The sequence below is a fragment of the Haliaeetus albicilla genome, chromosome 2, assembly GCF_947461875.1.
Source record: "Haliaeetus albicilla chromosome 2, bHalAlb1.1, whole genome shotgun sequence".
NCBI lineage: Eukaryota > Metazoa > Chordata > Aves > Accipitriformes > Accipitridae > Haliaeetus > Haliaeetus albicilla.
In genome coordinates, this window is record NC_091484.1 from 59,235,839 (window position 1) to 59,263,175 (window position 27,337).

The 27,337-nt window shown below is 35.4% G+C and overlaps 1 protein-coding gene across 1 annotated transcript in view; it reads left to right on the plus strand.

Annotated features, from left to right (window-relative positions):
• Window positions 1–27,337, plus strand: part of MALRD1 (MAM and LDL receptor class A domain containing 1) — a 289,291-nt gene that overhangs the window by 214,206 nt on the left and 47,748 nt on the right. Inside the window, exons 33-35 of the mRNA XM_069776612.1 lie at window positions 14,498–14,773; window positions 19,947–20,072; window positions 22,054–22,120. Coding sequence (XP_069632713.1) covers window positions 14,498–14,773; window positions 19,947–20,072; window positions 22,054–22,120 — 469 coding nt within the window. The remainder of the gene's footprint in view (window positions 1–14,497; window positions 14,774–19,946; window positions 20,073–22,053; window positions 22,121–27,337) is intronic.

Consider the following 27,337-nt stretch of genomic DNA (forward strand, 5'->3'; position numbering starts at 1 on the left):
TTTTTTTTTTTAATTGTGATGACTAAGCAGCTCCTTGGAGAATTAACCACATGTTGATTAAGGCTTAAAGTGAAAAAATATGTTCATGCAAGGTGGCATTTGCTCAATCTCAAGCTGAACAAAAGTTTTGTGTATTTTCTCTGAATAATACCACCAGTAGGCTCAGGCAGATACTATTTTTTAATGTTCTTCAATGAGCTGCAGACTACATACATAAATGTGCTTGTTCTACCCTTATTATGTTAATCACCTTTGTTAACCATACCTTAAGAATTACTTAGGCTGTTTCATGCATAATGTACCATAATAGAAAAGGAAATTTTCAAATTATATATTTTAAGTACCTGTAATTAACTGGAAGACCTAGGTCTATATTCCAATAATGTATATAAATCAATTTTCTAATTGTAATGGAACATATACTTTGGTAATTTGTTATGAACAAGCATTAATTCAGAGAAAGGAAAAAATCTTCCATGGAAAATGTATGTTAAGGTATCCTGAAATAATCATAACTATAAAAATAAGGTAATTTTTATGGAGCAACATTTTCTAGCACCTTATTTTTCTCCAGAAATTTTCCATTTTTAGAATACTTCAAAGTATCTAACATGTATCACACTCTGTCTGTCTTACAAATATGATATATCATAAGGAAAACCTTAAGAAATTTATTAGAGTTATATTGGTTACTTATGGTTTGTTGGATAAGTCAAAAGCTCATACCTTATCTACGTGCAACCACATAAAAATAAATCAGACAGTCTTGGTCATCTAGGCTCTTTGCCCAGCTGCAGAAGAGGCAGACATCTTCAGGAGTTAACTTACTTCTTTCTATGGTAAGCTGGCAATCAGCCTGGAATTAGTTCTTAGAAGCTGCAATACTTACAAGATGGAAATAGTAGTTTATCTTGCTCTATTCTGTATTATATCATTATTATCTCATCTGAAAAACAGACTTTTCCTTGGACAGTTGACATGTTTAACTTAAATGCAGGATACTTGCCTTTGTATTCACTTGCATGCTCCAGACAATTTCTATGTATTTTTTATGGTGATTTCTAGAGGTATAAGAAGGATCTGTACCTGAATTCTTTATGAAATATTGTTCTTTATAAGTCTATTCTTTATGCTGTTGCAAGAGTGGCATAAATTATATTACCCTAAAAGCAGCCTAGGCAAATCTTCTGGTATGGCCAATAATGGATACCCAAGGAAATGTATTAGAATGAAAGCAGAACATAATAAATTCTGCCCTCCCCCAGTCTTTCGCAAACTGTATTAATTTGGTTCAGAGACTTTCTGAAGCTCTGAAGGTCATTCTTTCTGATGGCTTTCAGCTGATTTTTCTTCTATGAATTAGCCAGTTCTTTCAGAATATACACAAGCTTTCAGTTATTATTGGAAAATCGTTTATAATTTAGTTGTTATTGGAAAAGCATCAATTGGCAAACCTTGGTTGCAGGAGGTCTTTTTCATGTGTTTTAATTCCTGTCACGTTGCATCCCTCTCCCACGCTCTGCTGTAGACCATCTTCTACTCATTTAAATCCAATACTTGGAATTAGAGTATAGAGTGTTCTATCCTTAGCACTATTTTTCTTTATACCTCCATTCATAACCTTTAGCTTGCATTAAATGTGCTGTCCTAGATCCATCCTTCTCAATCCTGATGCTTCCACAGTTCCAAATTCTACTAATCCACCTCTGTTCCTCAGTTAATTGGGCATCCAGTTCAGGCATCTTATTTTTGCATTCTTCACATTTTTTTTTGCCTCCACCAACCACTCCACAGTTGTATGTGCACCCTGATAATTCTGCCAGTTTCTTCTATCATACATCTCCCTCCCTGTATTTTACAGTCAGTCTTACTGTTGTTCCAAGGGAGTATTTCTCAAAAAGGAAAAAAAAATTTTAAAATTGTCTAATGGAAGGCAGTCTGCTAATGAGTTTGTGACTTGATACATAATCTCCTTTCCAGACAAAAAAAAATTATATCTAGATGCTGTTACTTAAGACTACTGACTTTCTGGGTTTTTTTGTGGTTTTATACTATGCTGGGGAGAGTCCTATCCTAATAATCTTTGCTGGCCGGGTAGGCCAAATCTGTGCTTATGAAGAGGCAAGAGAACTACACAAAATCTGTATAATAAAATAAACCACAGCACTTTAGGAGGAAGAACCTATCTCTGACTTTTTAATATGGTTCCTGACAAAGAGCAGCTACTATGGAGGAGGTGCTATTTTTTACTAATAATTGTTTCTGAGTAACCTCTTAAAAATTCAGATGGTAAAATTTGAAGATACTGCCTTCAAATAGTATAAAATCACTGCCCTGTAGATATTTGAGCAAGAACATTTTCCTTTAACAGAAATGGTGGGAAAGTTTACCTACTCCACTGTCACTCCTGCTTTGATTTTTGTTCATCATGTTTATTCAAAGACCTAGCACAAAGAAAAGTGTATTACCTGCAGTACAGGTTTTGTGTAATGTTCTGCCTTTCTGAAGATAGCTTTGCTGCTGCAGATGTTTTCCCTCTCTCTGTATTATTATTTTTCAGCTTGTCTTTAATTACTTTGGGTTTCCTGAGGCAACATGTTCTAAATAGAAGAAATCACAGTTTAGCTGGTTAGGAGCTCTAAGCAATAAAACATTACCAGCAGTTCTAATTCAGCTGTGGGTTTTATTTTTTTATAAGGAGTAGGCCTCATTAGCCATGGGAGTTTCTACAGATCCAAGAATATTTCTGAACATTTAAACAAAGTGTGGTCAAGCTAGTCCCTAGCCTACTGCAGAAGTAACTTCTAGCTGATCCCAATGCATAGAGAGCTGTAGTGCCAGCTGTCAGTGGCACAGAATCTAGCTTAGTTCAGAATTAACTGCTAAATGAGATGTACTCTTACCACTTTTCAAGGTCTATTATTTTCTGCTGATAAAGGTGCGTGAAGATTTTATATTACAGGAATTAGTGCATCTTAGGGACCAAAGAATTTAGTTGTTGCTCAGTTCTAAACATCTTCTTTAAACTTCTAAGTACTACCTTGAATTTTTAAAAAAATACTTTATTTTTATTTAATATCTTAATTTTTAAAAATAAAAGTTAAAAAACATATCCATTTCTAGTTTCAAATGGACTAAGAGTATCAAAATATTGAATCAGATTTTGTATTCACTAATACCTTTCTCATAGTATTTTCCAGTTCAGCTGAAATAAGAGGCATCACAGTAATTCTTAAAATTTCTGCTTCTACTTAATTTAATTCCTAGCATTAATCCAAAGACACCTAACATCCAAAATTTATTCTGTTTATGTAAATCAGAATACTATGTTTCGTCACTCACTCATTACTGGAGAAATAAATTCAATGGACAAAGTCTGTGTAATTTAAATAGTGAGGTGTTAGATACATAGTGCTTTTATGTATTGGGAGAGTATTCTCAAGAAACAAATAAATAGTAAATATATTTTGTGACCTCTTCCAGAGATCACCCAAGCAAAATATTTGTGTTTGTGGAGATCTTCTGCTGGAAGAAGGTAAATCTCAGTACAAAGTCAGCACTGACTGCTGCTCCAGCCCTTTCATGCAATGAAGTTACCACCTGCTAGCCCCTCTCTAGCAACAGCTCTTTGTGAACTCATACTTCTAAATAGTACTGCTTTAAGTAATTGCTTTATGTTTTAGTTTATTCAAAACCAACAGTGTTGACACTTTAAGATGAATATTTGGGCTGCAACTTGGGTATAAACAGGAGTGCAAACATCATGTAGCGCTCTATGCTCTAGTGTTTGAGAAACCAGTATATGCTTTTCCACCATCAGTCATGCCTTCTGTATTTATCACCAGTTCAGTATTAACATTGCTTAGTGAAATAATTAACAATTCAAAGAAAATAAATCCAAATGTCCTTCTGTGTCTTCTCTTCTACTCTACCTTTCTGTACCATTCTGTATTTTTTTAATTTCTTTTTTTAATCTGTTTGCTTTCATAGTTTACTTCCCACAGCTGCTCAGTGCTATCTGAAGTATTTTCCTTCTTTTCTTCTGTTTTGTGAACTACCTTTTATCATCCTTCATAATTTTATTTTAAAGCATTTTCTACTTCTGTGCTTCGATTTTTCATCCATTCCTTTCTTTACAAAACATTTAAAAAAAAAAAAAAAAAGTCTTTTTAGCCTATCAACACATGAGAAAAGACTGCCACTGTTACAAATTTCCCCCCGGACCCCATTGCAGCTTCACTTTCACCTGGAAGATTTGTCTGCAGTAGAAAATATCATTATGCAAGGATACATTGGAGATAAAAGGGCAACTCAAATAGGCACAGACAGGACATGTTGTCTCTAACACTGTGTCATCTGATCATGGTGGAATTGTGCAAAACCCAATGCTGTTTCCCAGACTGCTGTGGGTTGGTTTTTTTCTAATGTTGTCATAGTTCTTGACTTCACTGCACAGGTTACCAACAAAAGGATCAGATTTGCCATTTAGGTACTGAAGTACAGTAAAACTTTCAGTGGTTGTTGATGGCTTCCACTTAGGTGAAAATTTTGCTTTGACATGCCATAACTCATCCAAGACTTCCCATTGCTCTGTAGCAAAACACAAACTAGACCTGCTGTAAAGTTTTTAAATAATCCGTACATTAAGCAAGCTTACACTTGTCATGAAGAAAAAAATAAAAGAAGCAAATCAGAATCTGTGAATTACAAGACTGGATTTGGCTCTACATTCAAGCTCAAGCCACCTAGTACTTTAAAGGTTTTTTTAAAAGTGCACACGAAGACTTCCCACTACCCTAATACCTAATATCCTCCAGAAATTGAATCTTTGATTTCTTTGAGCCATCGTAAGTCAGTCATGAGAGACAGCCAGATCCATCCCTATAGATCATCTTTCCTAACTTTCTAGAAAAGCTGATATTACAAAGAAGTTCTGGGACAAAGGAAACCATATTTCAATCACAAAATTTAGAATAGATATACTCAGAACTTCAGGTCAGCCATAATAAATAAGGAAAAGGTGCAACTAGCAATATAACCTGTCTCCAACAGTTATGGATGCCTGGGAAAGAGTATAGGAAAGGGGAACTACATGTACTGTTTCCTCCCAATACATTCCCCATTGCCAGCCATTTGTAATTCAGAGTCTTCCTGAGCCATACATAGTCTCAGAATAGTGATCCTCGAGGTTTTTTTCCCTTGAACTTGTCAGTTCCCCTTTTAACAGCAGGGAATTTTTTTACATTCAGGAATTAAATTATATGCTGATCCTTGTATGAATCTAGGCTTACATTCATGAACACAAAAACTGTTCAGTGCTTTCTCATTTAGGTCTTGAAATGTATAAAACTTTTATTTAAATCTTGCTGATTCGCTCTTCTGTTTGGTGGGTAGGATTTCTCCAAGACTCCTCCATGTTGCAGTTTCAGATCTCACAGCAGATGTATGCCTGACAGGCCCAATGCTGAAGTTCCTTCAGAGCAAAACAATTTCCATTGACCTCCAAATAACATCAGAATTAGGCCTTGTCTAATATCAGTATGCAAAATCATACCAAAAAGGTATGATAGGTGCAGGTTCAGGCACCAAGCTGAGAAGGAGGGTGCCCCAAAGGGCCAGAACTATAGACCATTCTCTGTTCAAGGTGGAAGGAAATAAACTTTAACACTGACATCTTCTGATACAAACTCTCTCAGATGAGTATTTATAATTAAAACATTGCAGAATGAAGATAATTTTTAAGACTTTTTCATTGAAGTATCTTAGTATAAGAATAGTGACTATAAAGACTATTTCCATATAGCATAGATAGCATAAAGAAAGAAAGAGTAAAAAAAAAATCTGTGTAGATGATGAGCTAATGGTCACTGCTCAAGGTTTTAAAAATCAACCATTAGTCTGAGCTACTATAATTTTAGGTATTATGTGGTATCTTGAAGGTATCTAATTTTCAGAAAACAGTGAGTAGCCATTCTTCAGAAGTCAATTCTCTTGTGATTTTGGCTCAGAAACCACAAAGCAACGGTACTTATGCCTGGAAATGCTAATTTCATAAAATCTTGGCTAGTTATTATTTATTTGTTTCCCATAACATACATTGAGGACTTTTTCTCCATATTTTATCTCTGCTTCATGGAAAACACTCTTTGAATCCTGATTATCTATAAACTTTCCCTGCTCTTTCTGCCTCAGACTTCCATTTGCTTCACAAGAGGATCTGTGTGTTTATATGCAATGATAACTACCTCCATAATTACTTCTTATTGTATAATGTTATCTACCTGCCAACTAAAAAGAGAGTGAAATAAAATAGCCTCTATAATTTGGGGATTGGAAATGTCCAAAACATTTCTGTTTTCTGAGTCACAAAAATAAAGAAACCTGAATTGAAACAAAAAACAAAATATGAAATGACCAAAATGTTTTTCCTATACAGACCCTAAACCAGCAGACCGGCAAAAGCATTATGGGTAAACTAGACAGAAAACCAGACAGCCTAGAAACCATCCATTTGCAGATAATTTTATATGCTTTCTGGCACTTTTAATAGATCCCATTTCACTCAATTTATAAGAAAAACATAAATAACACCTGTATCTAATTAAGAGACAACAACCCCAAAAGTACAGTGGGTGTTTGTGTGTTGCTTGTGCAAAAAAATAGCCTGGTGGTGCAGAGAGAGCCTTGCTGGAAGGGTGTGCGCGCGTGTGTCCATGTGTGCACGTGTGTGAAGCAATAGTGAGGAAATCCTGCAGTGGAACAGAACTCATCTGACAAAGGCTTAGACAAAGTCAATGATCCATCTCTGAAACTCCCAGAGCCTGAATGCAGCAGATAGTGGAAGGGTTAACTGCCTGAGCTGCTGATACTACAGTGTTAGATCACGGGGAAAAACTCTGTAGAGGAGACTTAACTTCTGATTTCTTTAAGTTGCAGAGCCAGGGGAATCACTGTTAGCTTGTCTGCTCATGCTTGCAGTGAAGCAGAAATCTCTCTCAGGTTGAGAACTCAGGGAGTTTCTTTCCTCAAGGGCAAGTGATGATTCAGGGGGGGCTGCTGGGGGAGCCTGTCTGTAAAAACAAAGGAGGGGAAGAGGAAAGCAAGATTAGTAGTGAGAGACGACTGGGGATACCGGGGATGTTTGTGAATAGTTTCTTTACTTAATTAGTTTCTCCCTGAAACCCATCAGAATATGGTTTAGATCCTCGTTGCTTGGCGGTAATAGGGCATTTCTGCATTTTTGAAGAGTAAAAATTATGATCTGGGGCATAGTACCTTAGAGAGCTTCTACAGCCTGTTTCAGTATCTTCCAGTGCACAGACATAGCTAGCAGTAAAGCCACAATTTTCTGTGGATTTCACAGGAAGGAAAACAGGGAATAATTTCAGGATAAGATAGTTACACTATATAAACTAGCATAATTAGTGGCAGGTCCTGAATGCAATTATGTCACATATGTTTAAATAAATAAATATAATATCTTCGTCCAAATCTTTCAGTTTCTCTCTGCCTTCTTATACTTGTACAGAATACTGAAATCTTCTGATTCAAGCTAGATGCCTTTTGGGAAATTAAAAATCTTTGGATTTATTAATAGTTTATTAAAATAGTTTCATCAATATTGAACCTCCAAAACCCATCTGTTTACACCAAAAACACCCAAGCAAGCCTCAAATCACAGAGATGATATTTTGCCTTGCTAAATTTCTTCATAAAAATAAACATATTGCCTTGGAGGGATGGAGAGAAATCATTTTTGGAATGAAATAGTTTCATGATACTGTCTTAGAGAGAAGAAAATTCTGATTCTTCGTTATATAAAACCTACCTGCCTCCTCAATAAGAGTAAATAACAAGCTCAGGTTTATCTCAGAAATTATGTGGATCTTACCATAGTTGTCTTCAGGCCTCTTCTCAGCTGATGCTGAATTTGTACCTGTAGAAGCTACTTTTCGTTAGAAGTTGAGAAATAAAAGATTTAGCATGGTGCTGTGTTCCCACCCCACCTCTGAAAATGTGCTGATTCCAAGGAACTGCCCTTTTCTCCACTCTAAACCTGTCCTGTAGTCCAGCCTACCTCGTTTTGTTGGAAACTAAGGCTTCACAGCTTCTCCAGTTCTTCATTGCTCCTAACAAATAAATAAACAAATAAATAAATCCATCACAATAGCAGGCATAGCTAGCAATTCCTGGACTGTTCTTAGCAGAAATATGGCAAATATTGCCACATTGCTTTCACAGGTAATCAGTGCGTTCCAGCCAGAAGCAGTAGTTCTCTGAGTGAAAACTATAAATCATAGCTTGATTTTACTGGCAATAAACCTGTCTGTTTTCCGTTATGTTTGTATGTTAGCAAACTGTGATCATTTCAAATAAATTCTGCACAGACATATAAAACTCTGAAGTCATTGGGCCATGCTCTGTTTTTGTTAACTCTGGCTTTGTAAGAGGGTCTCTGGGATCCTTTTCAGCACCCTGCCCCATCCTTCTGTGTTTTCACAAGGGGAAGAGACTTAAAGCTTCAATTGGCCAGACTTGATTTCCCCCTTTTTTGACTTTTTACAAGCTTTGAAATTAACATTTTATTTTCTAGCAGAAGCTTTACTGACACTGATAAAGACTCACGGACAGATTGTAAAAGTATTTGAACAACTTTAGTCTGGCTAATTTATTTTAACAAGGTTATTTCCTTGCAGCCACCTCGAATGGGCTGATTTCATGCCCTGATCCAATGTTTAGTGAAGTGAAAGCGAGGACTGCCACTTATTTCAATTCAATTAATGCATTGGATTGGGCCTGTAATTAATTTATACTCTTGCCTAATGAAAACTGTTGGAGGGGGTTATTTTTGGCCTCTTTTAGCTACAGTTAATAGGTCCACTGTTTTTATTAGATTTAGTAAGCAAATTACTTATGCAAATATATCAGACAGGTTGTTAGTTTTCAAGGGTCTGGTGCAAGGCCCATTAAAATCAATGAGTTGTCCCATTTACCTAAATGGGCTTTAGAGCAAGCTCTGATACAACTGAGTTAATGCTGCCTAATAGTATGTGGTAACTTTATTTCATGCTTCCTGGTGACTCTAATGCTGATGTCTGCTAGTCTTCCTTAGAATTCACTGTTACAGGTGATGTATAAATATAAATGGAGACCCACACTGCACCAGAGACCTTGGTATCTGAACAAGAAAGGCAGAAAAGAGGTGGATAGCATGGAGGTGGTGTTTCATTCAAATTAAGCATGTTTGTGTGTTTCTCACTGTGTTAATGACTGTGTAATACAAACATTTATTTTATATTAGCTTTTGGGTAATAGCAGTTCTGTGGCTTCCTGTGACTGAATCCCTGTGATTCACAGGCAGAATGTTTACTGTGCTGACCTGTGAAGTTTGGCGTACAGTCAGGAAACAGGATCAGTACACATACAGTGACAAACACAGTAGTACAACAAAGCATATGTGTACAGAAAATGTTCATTAAACAACAGTAAGCCTTTAACAAATCCATATCCCACAAATAGGTAATTATGTCCTTGACGATGAGCACTTATTGACTTAACACTTTTCATACTGTAAAGGCTCCTTACTCCCAAGTCATCAGCTCAGGAGCTCTATTTACTGTAACAGATATTTTGATGGTTAGCCAGTTGAAACAAAAATGTATCTAAAAGCACCCATTTTATCTGACAACAATGAAATACAGATATATTCAGCTGTAGTTATTGCAGTTCATGAAGCAGTACATACCAAATTTGGTTTGCTTTACACATTGATCTGATTTTTGCTTTTTTGTATCTACCTCAACTACCTAACTCTCTTCAGAGTGTGAGGATGCTTGTAGGGTAGCACTTCTTGGTCCTTAGGTCATAACTCACCCAGCACAGCTGCGTGAGTAGGTTTCACAAAGGATTAGGACCAAATTAAAATGTCATTTTTTAGGACCTAATTAAAATCCCTTTTTTTATGATGTACAAGTAGATGTTATATATGCATTTTTAAATCTTTTCTTTAATTTTGGTTGTTTGCCATACGCAAGGTAAAAATAAGTGTAAAATAAAACACTGAGTGCAAAGTAAAATAGATAAGGACATGTCCTCAGCTTGCTACTTAAAAAGTCATGATTCCTTTAGCTATAATGGAACATCAACAATTTGCTGCTGTTTTTCATGCAGATCTAAATCCAGACTCGGTGTTCTGCAGAGCAGAGGTTATTTTCTCTGAAATTGTTTTTGATTAGTTTGCTTTTCATCTGTGTGCAAATACTGAATGTATTTCTGAGGATCTCCAGTCCTGCTTTTCAGTGATCATGCAGCCTAGATACAGAAAGCAAAACTTTTATCCTGTGATCCTTAGAACACATCATTTTCAGTAGATTTATCTCCAAATCCTTAAACAGCTTCAAATACATACTGCTTTTTTAAAAAATAACCTGTACAGTATCTCCTCCACTCCTGAATGTGGTCTGAAAATGAGAGCCCCACAGCACTCAGGAGATGAGTACTAGGTTGAGAACATCTTTTCCACATTTGGCAAAAGATGAGGGAAACATTTTTTTGGGCATGCCAGTATTAGGTGATTGTTGAATTTAACAATTTTAAGTGACTGAAATGGCCCATGGGCCACAAACAGATACTCCAATTTGCATTGAAAAAACACACTTCAGATTCTGCTGTTTATGTAACCTTCATATATATCTACAGAGTGGATATTCATGTATATGCTTAAGTTTAAAGTTATTTTCTAAGGCTGAGTCAGGTGAGTATACCACTGTGGAACTCAGCACAATAGAGGGTATTTATGATGAGTCTCTCATTAGAGTCAGCTCATTTTTCACTGCAAACAACATTGCAGTGTTAACATTTTAGTTCAGTTCTTAGCAGTGGCAAGAAAACAGAACGAATATTGCCACTCTTTAGAATGAAACATGTCAGCAGCAGATACTGCAATGATAAGCTTAGTATAAATGATTACATAGATAGTAGCTTTGAATGCAAGTAACTAGTTTTGCATTAATATGTTGCTTGAGATTTCTTTTCAGATGGAATTAGTTAATGATTTTCTAGATTTGCATATTCCTAATTAGTCAGTTTTAAATGTTAGCTATATACAAATTAACGTTTTATAAATTTTCAAAATTTTTGCCAGGCACATTTAATTTGTAATTAAGAAAAGCATTTATAACCTACTTTATGTAAAGAAAATAGATTGAACTTGGGAGTACAGTTTTGGCAGATGACAGCAATCACATTTTATCAAATGTCATCCAGAGCACAATTTTCCTATCGCATCTGAAACCAAACAGTTGTGACCTAATTAATACATAATGTGAGTTAATAAGCAAGGTGATATTCTTAAAGTCTTTAAGGTAAATCTCATTTTGTTTATTGTTCTGATCTAAAATGATTTTGCTGATTTCAGGGTATCGCTTTGGATTTTTATTAATGTACTGAAAACATAAACCAGACCTCAAGACTCCTGGTTAACCTTATCTCTGATTTAATCTTTAGCATAAATTGGAGACATCTTCACTGCTCTCAGTGAATATTGCACACTCTAAAATACTTGGTTCACAAGTCAGGAAGAACTTCTTTCTAGGCATTATTTTCTAACAACAATAGAGAATCATGATAGAAAATAATAACAGTAAAAAAAATTAATCCCTCATTCAATAAAGCATTCAACTAACTACTGAATTTAGTATGGGATCATTTACGCACATAAGCAATTTATATGATTTGGACCGCAAGGCTAAACTGATCAGTGCTACAAGAGCCCGAAGACAGTATAACACTCAAGAACAGATTCACAACAAGCAACACATTCAAGCGTTATTGAGTTTAAGAGGGGATTTCAATTTTCAGAACAAAGTTGGGTAGAAACCTGTTAGCAGAGCACAAACAGAACAGATATAGGGAATTCAGCTGGGTAAAAAATGCTCACAAATGTCCTATAAATGCAATCTTTCCTCCAGCATAAACAAGTGACCGTAGGAAAGTCAAATGTATTGGAACTGTGTGGGGTTAATTTCCACTGTATCAGAACAAACACAGAAAAACTGAAACTGGATTATGCAACTACAAAAATGCAGGCCTAAGTGGAATTGACTGCAGCTTAAGTCATTTTCACTGCCTAAATGCCCCCTAGGCACTGTGAGGGAAAGGGTCAGAAGTACAGAAGGGAAAAAAATGCTATCTAATATAATCATAACATTTTTTTTTCCAGAACAAGTGCAAACTAAAAATATAAAATAGTTCATTTTTTTAAAAATCCATTGGTTAAGATTTGCTCTATTTTTAACAGTACCAGGTTTATAACAATAAAGAGAGATACATGTTCTTCCAGTGACTTTCCATACACTTCACTGATATCTTGGCAGAATCATGGCCTTATATACAAATTCTTCATGATGAACCCAATTCTAACTTCTTTATGTGCTACTATTATTAATTATCTGCTAAAATATGGGAACAAAGTAGAAAAAAATGCAAAAACTGAAATACTTTTAATTTGTTCAAAAATAAATTCCCTATGTGATTTAAATGTCTATAATCAATTATCTAAAGACAACTTTCATAAGCCTTTTGAAGTAGCATAAATGAAAATAATTTTTTTGAGACTGATACATTTATAAAACAACTACCATGAAAATGCAATCTTTTCAATCCCATTTAAAAGTGCATGTCTTTGAGGGATTTATGATGTAATTCTGAATACAAACAAGCCAAAAGATCAGTAGGTTGTTATTTTCACTGTGTCAAAATCCATTATTATTGTTTTACGTTTTGATTATGTCCAGTGTATGAAATATATTTTTCTAGTAACATGGTAGAATTTAACAACACTAGTGGTATGAAATGTTGTCAGGAATATTTTATTGTATGAAGCTTTTCAATTATGATTTTCTGACATAAAGTCGACATGAAAATCAAAATTGCTAAGCTAGCAAGGGTCAATGTTAGACAGCAGTTTGAGCTCTTTTTCCCTGTAACTGTTTCACAAGCAACCAGATGGTAAAATAATACTGGTATTCTGTTTATCTGAATGCATTAGCAGTTATTTTTTTGTACAAAATGCTATTGTTATTCATGATGCAGGTATTTTAGAAACTGAGCATGTTTCAGCAAATTTCTCCTGCTGTAAAACCCCAGCCTGGTATCAGAGAATACACAAACATATTGCTGTGCCCAGTGAATTAAAAGTAGTAAAATAACACCAAAATCCATGTATTCCCTTACAGTGTGTCATGCCTTAAGGCAGCAGTAACATTTGACTCCTGAGGTCAGAGAACAATGCTTGCATCATTTCAAAAGGCAAGCTAAAACCCACCCATGAACTTTTGCACTTGATCTGCTCTGCTTCAGGCCAAGGCAACAGCAAAACTCCTCCTGTCTTTTACAAAGGTGTTGACATTAATTTGTCTTTCCTTGTCTCTATATTTCCTTGTCTCTCATAATATTATTTTCTTTACTCACCTCCTGCAAATTGACCTAGAAAAGATTAAATACATAGAGTTAAATTCTGGAGCTTTTTCTCTTTTCCCTGCACATAAAACAAAAATTGCAGGAATCCATTACATTGCTCCCATGGGAGACACTGTTGGTGTAAAGAACACAGCGTTAGCATAGACAGCTTCTTAGAATCCAGTTTCCACAAATAGTTCTGATGCTTCTGCTGGTAAAATTCAGTTGCAATGATTTTTGTAGGAAGAAAGAAAGCATCTGAGACAAATTTATTTGTATAAGTGATCACAGAAAGTTTTTTCCAGTATTTTTTCCAGCAATACAAGTAAGCATGGGATATTTCTTCTTTTGACAGCTGTCTGAGTTAGTCAAAGTCTGAAATTTAAAAATATGGTTTTTTTTCAGTTGTACCTCAGAAACTTTTATCTACTATTTTCTTTGATTTAATTCTCTATCACATCAAACTAAGCTACAAAATCAGAGTGATAATAAACCATATCAGTAAAAAACTTTGTTGTTACTTTATGAAAATCCTTTTCTTACTCTGCTGAGCGTTCAGACCTTACCATGTATAACAGCTTTCCATGAAATGAGTTCCTTGCTGATCCAGACTTACACAGTCTTTGATTTTTGTCCACCCATTTAATATCCAAATATAGGAAGACTGTAACATGAGGGCTATTTTAACCTTTTCCTGATCCCGGGTGAAAGATAAGTTTTAGTAATACTTTGGTATTAACCCTTGTATACTTACAGGGCACAAGCAGAAATAGGATCAAAACAAATACTGAATTTGAGCTTTAGAAGCAAAATGTTGCAACAACAACAACAATGGAGTTAATATGATGAGACAAAATGTTTTTAATAGTGTATTCTGTACTTAGGAGCTGTGTTTTTATACAAGTTGTTTGGGATTTTTTTTAACGACTTTAGCAATCAAAATCAACTGCCTTCCCATCAGTCCCTCTGTACCTCTCAAAGGCAGTATAGATGACTACTGAAAGAAGAGAATCAATAAATATTCCTTTTTTTCTTGTAGGATCAGCTGATCCACACCCTCCAACCTGCAGTACTGACCAGTTCACATGTGCATATGTACAGCAGTGTTTGCCCCTCGCTGCAAAATGCAATGGGGCTGAAGATTGCAGGGATGGAAGTGATGAAATGAACTGTCCCACAGAGGTGCCTACCACCATGTTTCCAGGCTCCTGCAAGCAAACAGAGTTTCTGTGTCCTTCCAAAGGCTGTATCCCATCCCTCTTGAAGTGCGATGGTGTGCCTGACTGCCACCTTAACGAAGATGAAGTTGGCTGCCGTAAGTTACTTTCGTTGCTGTAGTTAAGGCGATGCTAACTCACTTTCCTAAAACAGTGATGTGAAAAAGGACAACATAATGAAGCATAGTGTAAAATTCACTATTCCCTCATCAAGAGAAATATTATTTATATCAAGTATAATGTGTTACCTGAAGAAACACTCTACATTTGCAAATAATTTTGCTTATGCATTCTTATTCGCTGGCTATCAGCTTTGAAAAATGCTTGAAATAGTTTGTATTGTATTTCTGTTAATAATTGGAAGCATTTCCACTTTTTTCCATAGATCAGTCAGCTGCATTTGCAATGCCTCATCTCTGATTACCATATGACAGATAGATAGACTTTTGCAGTTCTGTAATTCAGTAACATTCAAGGCAGTCCAGACCTTTCAAGGATTTTGAAATCAAGTCTGTTCATGCAGTAGCAGCAATCTCTGCCCCGATCAAGGAAAAGGGCTCACAAGCCAAATGCAAGGACAATGGGCTTTGAACTGTAACTGCAATGAGATACCATGAAGTTTCAGAGAGACACAAAAGTGAGTGTCTGCCCATTTCAAAATATTTCATTACTGGTAGATGAACTGAGGCCAAATGTTTCATTCCAGGAAGGTCAAAATAATTAGCTACATAGAAAAACAAAGAGGCTTTTTACATATAAAAACATTTCTTCCTAAACTTCTCATTCTGCAGAAGTTTTTTAACATTTTATTTTTCATCCTTATCAGGACCAAAACAATTAATAAAATACTAGTTTCCAGGGGGCTAGAAATTCAACTTCTTTAATATTTTGTATCAAACCTACTGAATATACATGCAGGCCACTGCACATGCCATTTCTTTTAACGAATTACTTTACAAAACTGGCATGGATTTTGCAGACTATCTGTGCATGCCTTTCTAGGCACTTTTGTTTAGAAGCAGGCTCTGTGTTTTTGTTGGCAAAGGGCATAATTTTGGAAATATCTCTTAAATTCTACATACCCCAAAGGCATGTAGAAATTTTACATGTCCTTAAGTTCAAATAAACCTCTCCTCATTAATCTTCATTCAGCCCTGTTTCCTCCTCAGTCTGTCCTCTATTAGAGACCTCCCTGCTGTATCCTAGTACGTGTACATCCCACCTCCACACCACAGCAGCTAATGTGTTCTAGAATCCCAAAATCTGAAGGCCACAAGATTTCCATGATTATCAGTACTCCCCAAACAACTGAGATACTGTTTCACTGCCTTTGACTTCTAAGAAATGCCCAGAGAATGAGGGGAAATGAAGTCCTGATCTATTCAAAGAACAAAATTCTCCATAGATATGGCACATCTTGAGGTTCTGAGTGGGGTGGAAACTTAGTCAAATCTGTAATCCCATTTTTACGCCAAAATTCAGTTTTGACTATATAGACATGTAAGTGTTGACAATATAAGATGGGAATACAGAAGCAGCAACTCATGTTTCTTCTCTGAAGAAGATACTGGTTGGAGACAAAGCAAAAAGAAAGCAGTTAGTGGTAGTTTGGAATGGAATCAGTGAAAAGCTGATTACTGTCACAGCTGGTTCTCCCATCAAAATGTATATGTCATGAGAGTGCAGGATTTCATTTCTAGCTGTCTACTTTTAACATGTGAATGCCATGTAAGTTTGTCAAGAGAGAAAAGTCAGAGAGAGAAAAAGTATCTCACGAATTTTATTTATTTTATTGAAATTTCTGTATAGTCTATAAAATTGATTGTTGTGCTAGTAACTCCAGCCTATGTGTACAGTAACAACAACACATATGGGGGGGGGGGATGTCAGAATTTTGGTTAAAGTTTAATATTTTTTTTTCTAAGCAGTTATGAACACAGAGTAAGATTTAAGGAGCAAAGTAATTTTTTTTTTTCCTTGGTGCAGATCAAATCTTCCTGCTGATTGTAGGAAATTTCAGTTTAGGAACTACTGGCACCTTCCATTTTGTGTGTGCCATGTTCCTTAGCAATTTCATTCATTTAAGTGTAACAATATATGGTCAAAAATATTCTGGCTTCTGAATTCAGGAATTCATCAAAGAAAGTTTTCTTCTCAGATGAAGACCAGTTGTCAAAATGCATCTTGCATCTTGCAGAGATTAAATCTAAAACCCAAAAGAAGGCCAGGACAAAGAAAAACACACAAAAAAATGCATTAGTCAGATCTCTACTAAAACCACAATTTCTACCACAGAAATGCTTTTCTGCATGACTTAGAGATTTATGTAGCCAGAATTTCCCGTAGAGTTCACTTAGCAGTTAGGTTGTACAGTATTATGTTAATACTGTTTTATACCTACTAATGTGGAGGATTTTGTTACTTGCTGCTTTTAACAAGAAAATCTTGGAACTGTTTTCCAGTTATAGGTGTTCTACTTGGCCAGCCCTCTTCTTGCTGTCAATTTTATGAAGGGTACTTTATCTCACCTATTTAATCTAATTTCAATTTTTTTTTAACTGCTTGATTACAATAGTAGGGGTGTAAAACAAACATATCAGCACCAATGGGATATATAGATTACATTTCTACAGACCCCAACACCGTCTGACTGAAATGCTAATAGCAATGAATAAAAAATTATTTCTCAGTTCTCTGTAGTGCACCAAAATGTATCTGTTGTAGTCCTCTAAGTTTTAAATACCTAATAAATATTAAAAATTATATACTTTCAAAGAGGCTGTGATATTTTTATCCTTTCTATAGATTTAATTTGGTCCTGGAAAATGAAATATAGGTGAAAAGCTGATATTTTTGCTTTCATGTCTTCACTGTTGTTAATGCCTCCATTTAATGTCTTTATCCCAAAAACACTTGAAGGTAAAGAATAACTAGTTGGAGAAATTTGAAGCTACTTGTAACTCTGTTAACAGTAAGCAACATTAGTTTCAATGCAATAAGAGAAAAACCGATAATTTTAAAATGTGCTCTTAACTTTCTTCGCCTTGGCACCAAAAACTTAGTGTTGCTGTCCTTTCTGTCTTAAATGCTGGATCTGTGCAAAGTATTCAGCAGTCAGATCTGTTGCTCTGACTGTTCCCTCTGTAAGTGGTATAAAAATCTCAGTGCAAAAAGCTTGTTCAAGGTAAAGGGACATGTGAAAACCACCTTGATGATCAACAGATATAAATGGATCAAAAATAATTAGCATTTTTTCTGTTTTATCCTCAGGTATGAGTCCAGCAGCCAGTCCAGAACTAGGGGAAATAATAAAGGGCTAAATGACACTTTCTGTTCTTACCACAACCTTCAATGCAAATTAATCATAATATATATGACAAACCATAAGTAGTACTCTATATCCACATAGTTTACACCATCCTCAAAATAGGATGGTCCTATTAGACCAAAAAGGTCTAAAGTACATAAGAAGAATATGTTTTATGTCAATTTTCCAATTGTTTCTGTTTAAGTCCTAGTTTGAACATGTAATTACATTTACAGACTGGCTATTTGTGTGCAAATGGCCACTTAGAAAACCGGTTCAAATACCATTGGGACATCATCCCCCAAATCGCAAAGGGTGTCCAGGATTTGGATCTGATTGCACCAAAATAGGTATGAGATTATTATTTGGTTAGGAAAGTGCAGCAGAGGGCATGGGACTGTCAGTCGCTTTCTGGAAAGCTGATGATCATAAGGGATAGATGGTAGGACATGCTACAAATGTGGAGCGATGCTGTAATCTGCTGGGGTTTTTCAGTCTGCCAGAACCTGTTCCACCAGACTGAGTGGTCAAGGGAACGGAGAGCAGAAAAGGGAATTTTTGGTCTTCTTGTTGCTTTTATCCTGCTGTCACTTACCAGCAATATCAAGACTGCTCCAGTCAATTGAAGAGACTTTGATACAAACACATGTGCAGAACAGTATAGTGGTAGTTTAAAATCAGCCAAAACTTTTAAGTTCTCATAAAGGTGAATTGAAATTGGAAACAAAAGCAAGCTCCTCTTTATATTTGCTAGTATTCTTCTACAGATTTTTCTGCAGACTTTAGTTAATGGTCAGTGCATGTCATTAAAAGGCTTGATCCCACAAACCCTTACTCACATGAGTAATTTCATATTTATGAAAGAAGATCAAAACTCACAGGAGTTAACTGGCAAGATTTACTTCCATCATTGTGGTCTAGATTGAACTGCAGTATTTTCTATTTAGCACACTTTTGCAGTCTATATAGGGCAGTGATTGAAATTATATCTAAGAGTGGAACAAATATATCCTACAACAACCTGGCCATCCAGCCTGGGAGACTTATTGCTGTGTACACTGGCTCCTGAAACCAGGAGCAGGAAAGTATTATGAAATTTAGACGCGGCAGTGGGGTATTTTTAATATCCCCAGATTCTTTCTCCCACTCTAAACTCACAAGCTAATGTGAATGTATCTCACTCTGCTGAAGTCAGAAGAGTTCCCTCTGATTTGCATTAGTGTCATGGTGACAGAGTTCAGCTTAAATTACCTAACCAAAAACCTTATAGAACAATAGTTTAAGGCAGCATAAGAGAATTTTTTGAGATAAAATGACAAAATGGTATTAGACTCTACAGGAGTCTGTAGGACCATCAAGTACATCCCAGAGATGAGTGACTCAGGAATAATTCAGCACCTGAAGGCTTATGTGATTCCAGCAAGATTTACCCCTTATAATTCTTCTGGACAAACATAGAAAGTATAACTTAATGCCCAAGAATAAAAAGGGTGTGCAAGTTTAGATTTTTCAGTATAGTATTTCTCTACTTTTTATGTTAACTGCCTCTTAGTATTTGGTTTCTTGTAATAGAAGAAAACTATATAATGTCAATTTTTTGATTTGTGTTTAAAAATTAATTCCATCATTTTAAAACTAGGTTATGAATGAGAGTTGATTATGTTTTTGTGATATAGTCATGGGTTTTCATTGGGGTTTTGCAGCTCACTCTGTCAATGTTTTAAGTAAATACACCCTCCTCTTCTTCACAAATATAACATGGGAAAATCCAGCTTCTGTAACATCTGTGCTCTGTGTTTGTTTACTTATTTATCTACTCAATAGTAAAGTTGTATGTCTTTGAAGATGAAAGCTTGTAGGGGTCACACAGATGCAAGTTTATGAATCAAGTTTTCTGGTAGTTTTTTAACAGTGAGAAAAAAAAATATAGCTGATAATAACTGTCATGTTATTTTTCATTTCAGCCCTTAAAGACTGTTTCAATGGTTCTTTGTTATGTGCATCAACTAAACAATGTATAGCAATCTCCCAGCGTTGTGATGGCATTGCAGACTGCATTGATTTCAGTCTTGATGAGTCCAGCTGTTCAGGTATTTAGTTCTGCATAAAAATATCATTTGAAACAAAAAAGTATAGTCATTTCCTACTGAATCTTTAGGCAGTCCTCAAACTTGCCTGAATTTCCTCTGCTAAAACTTAATCAGATTACATCAGGCATGAATTTTCCTGATGAAAGTATGACACAGATAAAATAGCAAGAAAAAGATGAAAAATAATATCCTTAGTTAACGCCTTCACAAGGGGTGTTTCTTAAGGTTTAAAAACATTGTTTAAAAAAAAAAGCCTCTACAGTGTACTACTAAGGCACTCTCTTGATTTTAGCCAATTGAATAACCCACTTAAGTTAACCCATGTTTCTGAGTTAATAGGAATTTTTGTTTGTTTTTTGTTTTTTTTTTTTCCAAGTGTAACACAAATTCAGGTTGCAAAATAGAACAAAATAGATAGCATTTGTTTTAGCATAGTGCATTTTCCACAATATCCAGGTTTGGTTTGCAACAGTTAAATGGCAGCAAAAGGTAAGAACAGGACAATAATACACATCCAATCTGAATCAGGTTTTATTAACAAAATCTAACAAAAACATAGGTGATGGTATAAATAATTAAATTTAGATCCAAAGCATCCCATTCAGTGACACAGTTACTGCAGTTCTTCCCCAAGCCAGTTATGAACTCAGCCAGTTTTGTGTTAACAGTACTCCCCCAAATTTAGTGAAGTTGCATTAGCTGAGAATTTAACTCTCTGTTTTTATAATTTATTATCAGTTATGTGATAAAATTCACAATATATAGTATGAATTGTAATAATATAAATCATTATAGTATGTTAAATGTTTATTCACAAACTAAAAGTTTTCCATTCACATCTTGGTAGGAAGCATCCACTGGTTTCTCTGGGAGTGAAACTTGCCCACAAATATTGTGTTCATTAAATATATTTGTTACACCTTTTTTTTTTTTTATGTGAGAGAAGGAATCATACTTTGACATCAAAAAATACCAATTTTACAATGCAGAGAGAATACACAGTTGGTAAATTTGATTTATAAGAAGTATTTTTAATGAAAAGGAATATATTCAGAAATTAGTTCAATGTAGAAGAATATAGAACATAAACTAGTAGACTTGCATGACAGTAAATTACAAATCTTCCACTATTTTGTCAAAAAGCAGGTCTTTTAAGTAATTTACTTTCCAAAATTTCTTCTGAAAACTGGAGGTGTCCACACTGAATAGCACTGTTTATATGCCTTAGCAAATGATTTTATGTGGCATATATCCAAAATTCTTTAGGTCTAATTTGCATTTTACCAGTTTTTTTCTTACTAAAGAAGATTGAGGGGATTTGTTTTTTATTTGGGTTTTTTCTTGCTGTAGGGATGAAAAACTAAACTTCAGTAAAACTAAATGTGGTGATGTGGAAATCTAAGTTAAGGGATGTCAGAAGTTGATAATTGTACATCACTGATATCCCCTTCTACTTAAACACCTTTACTCTTTTCAAGACTGATTTCTCTAGTTCTTATGAGAGTGTGACTCTAAGTGTTAAAATTCTGGACATCTTTAATAAGAAGATTGGTGACACAGGAGTAAGTGTCTGTCCATCACCCCTATATAAAAGCTATTAATAACAAAGTAGACTTAGTTACTAATTACACATAAGTTCAGTTCTTTTCGCTCTTTTTTTATATATTCCTATTTGTTTGAAAATCAAGTAAGTGGCAAAGCTCCATTTCTGGAGTCAAATGAAACTCTGACCGGAGAAAAACTAGAAGCCTGTTCAAGTGAAGCACCAGGATTTCTATAAGTTCAGGAGAGCCCATTGACTATAATGTATTTATGACTTGACACATGTATCACCAAGTCAAGATATAAAGGAAGAGGTTTTGGAAGTGCTAAGCACCAAAATGACAGGTGTGAATATTTTGCCATTTTGAAAATCAGGCAATGACAAATACAATAATGAGGGGAGGAATTCAAATTATAATTTTTACTTTTATGTTTGCAGTTTGTCCTGATGAATACTGCAAAAATGGAGGAAGATGCATCATCAAAGATGACATTCCATTATGCCAGTAAGTTTCATTGGGGATTGACTTGTGCTTGAAGTTGGGAAAAGATGCTGTTGAAAGAGCTGGTTTGTTCCCCAGGGACTGAAATGACATTCAATAGAAGTATATTTTTAAAAGTCTCTCTAAGTCTACACTATTTTTATTTACAGTTGCTAAGTTAAACCACATTTTGAGGAGAATATTACTTATCAGATAGCATTTTCTGTAACTTTTATCTATCATTATAAGACAACCTGTTGGCCTGACACCTTAAGTTTTCTGTGTCTCATGTTTCACATCAACATTTAACAAAACATGCTTCTATGAAAAATGATGACTTATATGCAGCAGGTGTTGTGTACCTCAAACGAGATTTACAGGTGGCCATGTTCTCATCTTTACCTGAACTTGTGATGTATTTCAGTTATAATGTTATTTTTTGCATATATTTGGAGAAAGGGGGTAGTTTTTTTCCACTTATGCCAAACAAAGGGTTAAACGTATGCTTGTATTTTTCTGGAAATACTCTATGCTGAAAAACAAACAATGTATGCAATTCTGATGTGGAATATACAAGTCATTAGAAAGTGTCTCAGGCTATCTGAAGAGATTCATTTACACAAGGTATTGCTCTGTTTCCCACTGGGAAATTACAGGAGACTTCTTAAAGTGCACAGAAAGCAATGTTACTATAATGTTGTTATCATACTTTCGTCCTTCATGTGCTTCAGTGGATCTTGCCAAAGAGTTTGCCAAATTACTAAAGAAGTAACTGTTTTATTAGAGTATCTATCTTAGTCAAGACCAGACATTAAAGTTTGTCTCCTAGTCTCTAGGAAACTCACATTAATAAACCTGCTGATAAAATTTCAGTTATTGCAGAATTTGTATCTTTCAAGACAGGTTTGTCCTTTACTGGTCGAAGAAATGTGATAAATAACATACTCAGAAAATACAGGCACTTTCATGTAGAGTACTTTGATTTAACTCTCAGAAAAACTGTTAATTAACTTGCAGATTTCCCAGAGAATCTCCTCTATCATAGAAAAGAGAATGGTCGCTGCAAGAAGCTTGGAATTTCATTAAGGTGCCTCTTTTAAACTTTCTTGGGACACAGAAAGAGAGAAAGCTGACAAAAAACATAGGGAAAGATTGCAGATGGAATGGAATGGACAGCCAGCAGAAAATAAAGGGATTGGGAATAGCCAGGGAGTTTACAGTTGGTAGATTAAACCATTGATCAACAAGAAAATTGTTTGTAGGGACAAAGGACTGGGGGAGCAATTGAGATTTTGAGGATACAAGAGAATTATAGAAATAGAACTTATGGTAGGACTTGCAAATGAAGGGAAACCAAATTAGCAAGTGTTCTTTAACCACAGAAATAAAAGATGGAATAGTAAAATAGTAAATAGGATAATTTCCCTCAGCATTCAGCAAGAAAGATGATTCTGAACTCTCATGCAATGCATAGGTAATAGGAGCAAAGGCACAGAAATGAAAATCACCTAACTGATGGGCTAACATAACTCCAGGAGTCGTATGTGCTTGTGTTGGCAAAATAGGTCATCTCTATTCAAGCATACTAGAAAAGTAGTGCATGTTGCAATAGTGGAAGGCTTTCTGAAAACTCTGCTGGTAAGGGATGTGACTGGAGAATGGCAAATGAAGAAAAGGAATAGCCAGTTCGACAGTCCGATATCCATACCATTCAAGGCTTCATAATATTTTGAAGGAATTACTCATACATATAATAACAAGGGAGTTAGCCATTTCTAATTTAAGCTTCTGCATGATTTTTTTAAATCCCACATCATGAAAAGAAAGAAAATAATAAAAAAGTACCTTAAATGATACAAAATGTAGAAGTATCCCAGTTTTCATTTCCTATGGGAAAAAAATAAAAATGAAACCCCCAGAAATTAACATGGAAAAGACACTATTTTTTTACCTGTTTGTTCTCAGTTCTTACCTTAAATTACCTGGAAAAGGGATGGTAGATTTAGGTGGAGATATCGTCTTCTCTTGAGAGCAACTGCTCTTCTAGCCTGCAGGGTAGGTCAGGAGAAAAAGCAGAGTGCATAGGAATGCAGGAAGCCTGTTGGACAGCAAGGAGACCCCTGAAAAGAGCAGAGTATGGATACTGCCCTGTCACAGCGCTGGCAGAGGAGTGTCTTCCTAGATACCCAGAGGTAGTTGTGCAGAGATTACAGTTACCCTAAAAGTCACTGAGTTTGAGTAAGACTCTTCAGTGACACAGTGGACAAGGGGAAAATTCGTTAACATATCCTTTTGTTGCTATTTGTTCTTACACAATGGGTTCTGATCTTCCTCCACTTGAGATGCTTCTGTTCTAGTTTCTATAACACAAAACCTGAGTCTGGAGTTTAAAAGCCTCTTTGGCCTCTCTCAGAATGTTGGTTTAACAAAAAAGTCTGGACAGGTCTCAAAGCTTCATTTGATTCAAGGTTCCATCACGTTCCTATAAAAAATGAAATTGCTGCTCATCTTACCTTAGTTTGAGGTATATTGATAGAAAAGAATCCAGTCTCTGGAAAATGTTTTTGTTGGTGATAAGGGGTGGTTTTTTCTGGTTTTAATGCAATGCAGTTGAAGTAGTTAACCATATAGACTCCTCCAAGTAGTTTGATATGTCACAATGGGAACAGAGTGAATCTGCAGTAGCTGCTTGGGCAAAAGAAATCGACTATTTGAAGAGATTAAAAGCTGATAGTAAATTTTATACATTTAGTACTTCTCAAGTTTCTTTGATGCTTTATCTTTTATATCTGTGCACTACTGTTGCTTAGATATATAAAGTGAACACTTAGGATGTCAACCTGACTTTCTTTCAGTAGTATGTAACTAAGAGGGATCAGTAGAAGGTGGAAGGTGAGCTCTGATAGCTCTCTATGAAGAGATATCTGTAGACCAGGTGGAAAAGATAATAAGTCTAGATAAAGTTTCAGTATATATTGGAGTGGGTAGCAGGGTTGGTATATCAGGTTGCTGTCATTTCTGCTCACACCACTGAAAACAGCTTTTTTTAGCTGATGCATAATGATTGTAGTAACATCAGTGGAAGGCTGCAGTATTTGAGAATGTGACTATTGATATGGTGGTGGATGTTCTCAGCGAGAGTTTGTGAGTAAACGCAGAGCAACGGTGCTTTGCAGGCGATGGCTAGCTTCCTACTTGAATCAAACGCAGCTTGATGGCTGTCCTGATCCTCTCTGGTATTTGACTTCTGAGTTAGGTTTGAAAGCCATTTGCATTTTCTTCTCTTATTTGCTCAGGAGAGTACTTGGGGCACATCTCAAGTACATTTTTCTTGTTCTTACTACTTCTTGGGTATCCTCTTTGGCTGCCAGACTAGATGGAGCTTTAGTCTGAAATGCTACGGCCACTCTCATTTCACAAGCTGACTCCTGTTTGTCCTGACTGACTCCCCTTCTGTAGTGGATGTGCAGTCTAGTGGCTAGTGCTGGCAAGCAGCTACTGTGGCTGCACATGAAAATCATGATAATTTGAGCAATAATGGCTAGAATTTTTGCAATTTCAATAGTCTGATTTCAAAATTATTCCTTTGATTATATGGGTACTTTCCCCAACTGTCTGTCCAGTGTTTTTTTGTGTTTGTTTTATTTTTTTTAAAGTGAGACCACAGACCTCTGGAAATGTAGGAAAGGGATATTGATGAGAACAAACAAGCTGGGAAAAGTGTGTTTGTAACACACTGAAGTGGAAGGGTGAGGCTTCAAAGATTGTACTAGTGCTGAAAAAACCCTTAGAGCAGAAAAAAGGAAAATTACCAGACTGATAATACATAATTTTAACTCTCATGTCAACTATACAAGATTAATACAATACATTCACATTTAAAATATACTAAAACTCACGTATAATAAACATAATACGGTGCTTGTCTTTCCTTTTATTTTATACAAACAAGTTCTATGTAACACTAAATTTCAGAGCAGTTACACTGACTGATACTAGAGAGTATAATGAGAGTGTTTTTATTAGTGTCTGAACTGTAAGAAGGTTCTATCCTTAAGCAGAATATGTAATTACATTCACTGGCCTGTAATTAAACAACCATGTTATAAATTAGAAATACATCTTCATTAAGAAGTTTTTAAATTATATTGAATATGTACCATCTAGCTAATTGAGCTGTGGAGATTAGAATTTCAAGGAGTCATTATATATAGATAATTAATTAAGGTTATCTTTGTAGTTGTGTATCTAAATGCTGATTTGGCCCACAGTATAGAAACTGAATTATTTTGCTTGTTTCCTTTATGTGATAAAGTGAAAAACATTACTTTCCCTTTTATGTTTTAGAAAATAATTGATTTTACAGGTTAATAATTCATTCAGAGGAGAGGATTTTTTGCTTATTCTCCTTAAAAAAGTTACAGGCTATTTGGTCCCCTATATTTTTTAATTCTCACCTTCTCATTTTAAAAATAAGCTCATTATTACAACCACAAATGGTCTGTTTAAATGTGCAAATAAAGTATTTTATCCCCAGTGGTACAACAGCAAATACTATTCCACAAAAAAATTTTTTCTTTAAATTACTTTTTTGGTAGTTGGCACATTTTCTCACAATCTGATTTTGCCTTCAAAATACTAACCTCTGGTAAGCACAATACATTTTTGAGGAGAAGCTCTACAAGGTGACATGCAACTTTAAATAATGCCACAGCAGACTTGTTCAATACCTTTTCCAGTCAAGAATCATATGTGGCAAAACATGGAAATTCCACATCCTCTCTGGGCAATGTCTTCTGGTAAGGAATGTAGGGTTTTTTCCTAAACATTTTTTTGCTTTTGGATGTACTCTTACATGTACTCTTTTACTGGATTTTTGAGGAATGATAGCGGTAGTTATCTTTAAAAACTAAAAGTGGGGGGATTGTTTCAATATCACACAGTATGTTACGAAAATGGAGTGATAATAGTATTCCCACCTAAGAAAATAAAATGTTTGAAAGCATCTGGTGTGTGATTTGATGGAAATACAAAGCCTAGAGACTGACAAGCTATACGCTACCAATTCATGAGTAAAGAGATTTTACAATGGGAGAAGATGGCAGTTTCCATTTCAGCTGTTTGTCATGCTGCTCTCAGAGATTCCCACCTCAGTTACAGAGAGGATTGCTGACATAGCAGCTGCTGAATCACTGCAGATTATTAACTGTTGAAGCAAAGCAAACTGGTACTGATTTCACT